Source organism: Limulus polyphemus, unplaced genomic scaffold (assembly GCF_000517525.1).
Source record: "Limulus polyphemus unplaced genomic scaffold, Limulus_polyphemus-2.1.2 Scaffold406, whole genome shotgun sequence".
NCBI lineage: Eukaryota > Metazoa > Arthropoda > Merostomata > Xiphosura > Limulidae > Limulus > Limulus polyphemus.
The window spans coordinates 316,329-320,320 of record NW_013666016.1 but is presented as its reverse complement, the minus strand read 5'-3'; the positions used below and the strand labels follow the sequence as shown (position 1 = coordinate 320,320).

The following is a 3,992-nucleotide window of genomic DNA, read 5'->3' as shown; positions in this document are numbered from 1 at the left end:
GATAAATAGGAGAATTAAAAGTGGCCAGTAGGAATAGCATTGCAGATCATACATGCAGAAACAAACAAATGTGAGTGAAAAACTTGAATTGTTTAAGGATGATAGATATACGACGGCAGAAGTGACATTGGGGCAGCATCAAAATTCGATTCATCCACTGGAAGAGACATCTGGTAGATGTTAAGAAGATGCTCAACAGGTAGAATAAGCTTCCGAGTCTGCAAGGATAACATTATTGTTAATAAAGCAGTTATGCATGTATTTTTGACGAAGTTTATGAAGGCGTGAAATTATAGAAGGAAAGGTTATTCGGTCCTGTAGTTTCTTTGTGGGAACATGAATTTCGGAAAGCTAATCTTAATGTTCCAAAATCATTAGGCAATAATAATAATAATTAAAAGAAACTAATATCCACGCAGTGTAATCATTGGTAACGCATGGGTGTATAAAGGATTTATAAGTTTAAAGTGAGGTGGAGAATTCAATCTCCAGTAATTTCCCAGGAGGCATTGCATGAGGATGATTTTCTTGGCGACTTTCAAAAAGTTGCAGTAAGGCTAGTTTCCAGGGGAAATTCTTACCTAAGGTAATGTCCAGATATTTGACACAATCTGAAAGCTGAATGAGAATATGATCAAGATGGACTTTGAAGAGACGAGGATCACGACAAGGCTCAAATTTTTGACGGCTTGAAACAAGCCATATAGCTTTAGTTTTGGTGCTGTTTAGTGTAGTACTCCAGATTTTAGAACACTGGAGAAAACGATTAACAACCTATTGAAGTATCCTGCTAAGAGTGATCATGGTAGAGCAAGTAGGAAGTAAGGCTATGCAAAAGGTCATTCTCATAATGCAAATCGAACTGTGTATATATATATATATTTATAAATATATATGTGTGTGTGTAGAAGCATGACTTCTTTTTTTTTAATGTAATGTTACGACCATTTCACTTGATTGCTCATTATTATTTTATTATTGTAACAATGATATATACAATATTGTGCCATTTTATTACTAGTAATAAACGACATCACACAAAATATATTTTCTTCTTTGATAGAACATCAACGTTTCACGGTTTGTATTTTAGTGTAACGTTCCTGCATAAGCTGTAAAGCGAAACGTTGAGTGTCCAATTAAAGAAAAAAATAAGAAATTTGATGTCATAAGGTCGCTTATTACTAGTATTAAAATGTATTTTATACTCCAAAATGCATTACAGAAATTAACTAACTAACAATGTGTAATGTTTCCCATTTAACTCTGTTAAGTCTTCTTTTCAGTTACAGCCGAACCTTTCCAATAGCTGTAACCCTTGGTGAAAGCAAAAAATTGAAAAGTTGAAATATACATAAAATGAATGTTTGATTTATTTGAAGAAAAGGGTCGTTTATTTGATAAAACGAATGTTGTACTCTCTCTGTGTGTACAAATAGGAGATTGAATCTTTCACCTTCAAAGGATTATATTTTGTTATAGACATCTGTAATTGAAGACGAAATATTGTTGCCACCTCACAAGTCGTTATCCAAGCATTCATTATTTAGTTGCTATAAGTATCATATAGAACACTGTAGCTTTATTCGAAAATTCTGAAACATTGCTTTATTTTCTTTTTCATCTTAGCTAAGCAAATATTACTGAATTACAAAAAGTAATTGTGACGTCACACAGCAGTATTTCAAGAGCTTTTATCTAACGCATCTGAGCCACTTACATGAAGAAGATCGTAAATTTTCAAAATTTGCAGAAAGAAGTTTAGAAATGTTAACTGATTTTTAACTAGTCACTTTTAAATATAATGTAAAATAGTCAAAGTAACAGATAGATGTTATACTTACAATTGGAATAGAATATTTATTAAAAAAAACAATGAAGTCAGTCATACTTATCAGACATTTGTTTGCAAGATGATTCATAGCTTTTTTAGTTGACCTATAAGAAATAACTGCGTAAAGTTAATGACTTATTGTAATATTGGTAGAAACCCATGTGAAATAAACCTGTTGGTTCTTCTGTATCATGGTTGTATCACAATGATTTAATTCTTTTCTAGCAAAATTTGTTTTCTTGAAAGCAGAAAAGTTTGAAGTGTTTATTTACGTTATGTAAATATAAAATACACGTTTTTGTTTATAATGACTGAAAGCGTATCGAAATGCTTGGAAATTTTATAATAGATAAGGACTTGAGTTATCACCATAATTAAACGTAATAAAAGTTTACCTGGATATCTAAGTGTAATAAACCTATCAGAAGAAAGTTGTTAAAATAGAATTTTAATTTGTTTGTTTTTATTTTTAGTTGCATGCTGTCTCCAGTAAATCCTTATGCTTACTATATCTTCTTCCTGGGCCCAGCTTGCATCATTTTAATCGTAAATCTAATAATCTTCGTAATGGTCACTAGAATTTTACTGCAACCAAGAATGAACACTAGACCTGGAGTTCAAAGTCATGGTAGCTTATATGCTGTCATTGGTGCCCAGGTTCGCGGAGCTTTTACTGTGATGACTCTTCTGGGCGTCACCTGGATTTTTGGAGCTTTAGCAATTGATAAAGTCAGACTAGTGTTCCAGTACATTTTCTGTATTGCGAATTCTCTGCAAGGTTTTCTCATTTTTCTTGTTCGGTGCCTTCAGTTTCCAGAAGCACGAAACGCTTGGATTCAGTTGCTCCAAACGGGTACTTTAAAAAAGTATCGAGGAGTTGTTCCGCCGGGAGGCTCTTGGTATACCACTTCAAATCCTAATCGTAAACAATCTAATGGACATACTACTACCGATCGCATGCTTAGCAGCACCAGTAATGATACCACCAACTCAATGCTTTTCAATAACAGTTGCTGGAATCCGACTCCAAATAAAGGATCTGCGTCTCATAATAGCAAACATACCAACTTATGTCTGTTTTCCAAACACGTAAAACAACCAAAGGATAAAGATCTATTAAAGGAAGAAATAAACGCCGTAGATGATAATCAGTCAGATTCTCCATACAGTGGAAATACCTCTGATAAGATCAATGCTAACTCACTCAGACTTTCCCAAAATAGTGATCAATTTGCTTCAATCTGTTTTATTGATGATGATGAGCCAAATAATAGTGAAGGGGGTGGAATTTCGGGAGATGAGAGCGGCTATCAGTCATCATCTCCAAAATCTAAATATCCGTGGAAATACAGTTCTGCTTTCAAGAAACTCGATGAAATAGTGGACTTAAATTTCGAAGAATCAAAACACATACAAAATCATTTGTCTTCAAAGGACTTCAACAGCAGCCAACTCAGTCATTTTAAAAGTAATGATGAAGAAACACCGCATATTTGTTAAGAGAAATATCGATCTTAAAATGTGTGAATATCGAAAATGTTATAAATTGTTTTCTTGTCGAAAATTCTCGATGAGGATTTATATCTTGGGGTCTTTTTTTTGTGAGCCGAGAAATTTTCTACCTTGTGTACAACACGTGTATCTAGCAGCAACAAAACGTCAATGAAAAAGTAGATAAGTCTGTACGAAAATTACTTTGAAAACAAAACCTGAATTACCTTTAATTGAATACATTTTACAGAAGCATTTAATGTTTCTTGCTATGGAACTAATTACTTAAGAGCGTTATCCTGTTGAGAAAATGCTCAACAGAAATATGCAATAACACCTCTCTCTATTGGTAAAGAGCTGGCCGTCAGATGATGGAACTGATCTTCCTGGAAATACTTCACTTCCTATTTTATTCTGAATGAAATTACCAGAAGTATTTCAATTTTTACATTATCATGAATGAGGTATCTGAAAAAAAAATTCTGTGACAGTGTAAATAGTCTTTCAGGAAAAACTAAATTTGTTAGTCATAATAAATACATTTTTATAAATTTTTCATGCTGCTAATTATCCTTAAAAAATAATTTCCAATATTAATGTACACAGCGTGGTCACAAGTAAATAGACACCACCTTTTCAGAAAAAATTAAAATTTTCAGTCATATTC

General features: G+C 32.9%; 1 protein-coding gene across 1 annotated transcript in view; it reads left to right on the top strand.

Annotated features, from left to right (window-relative positions):
- Window positions 1–3,923, top strand: part of LOC106458030 (adhesion G-protein coupled receptor G2-like) — a 30,834-nt gene extending 26,911 nt beyond the window's left edge. Inside the window, exon 7 of the mRNA XM_022384162.1 lies at window positions 2,308–3,923. Coding sequence (XP_022239870.1) covers window positions 2,308–3,334 — 1,027 coding nt within the window. The 3' untranslated portion in view covers window positions 3,335–3,923. The remainder of the gene's footprint in view (window positions 1–2,307) is intronic.
- Window positions 3,924–3,992: the final 69 nt, after the last annotated feature.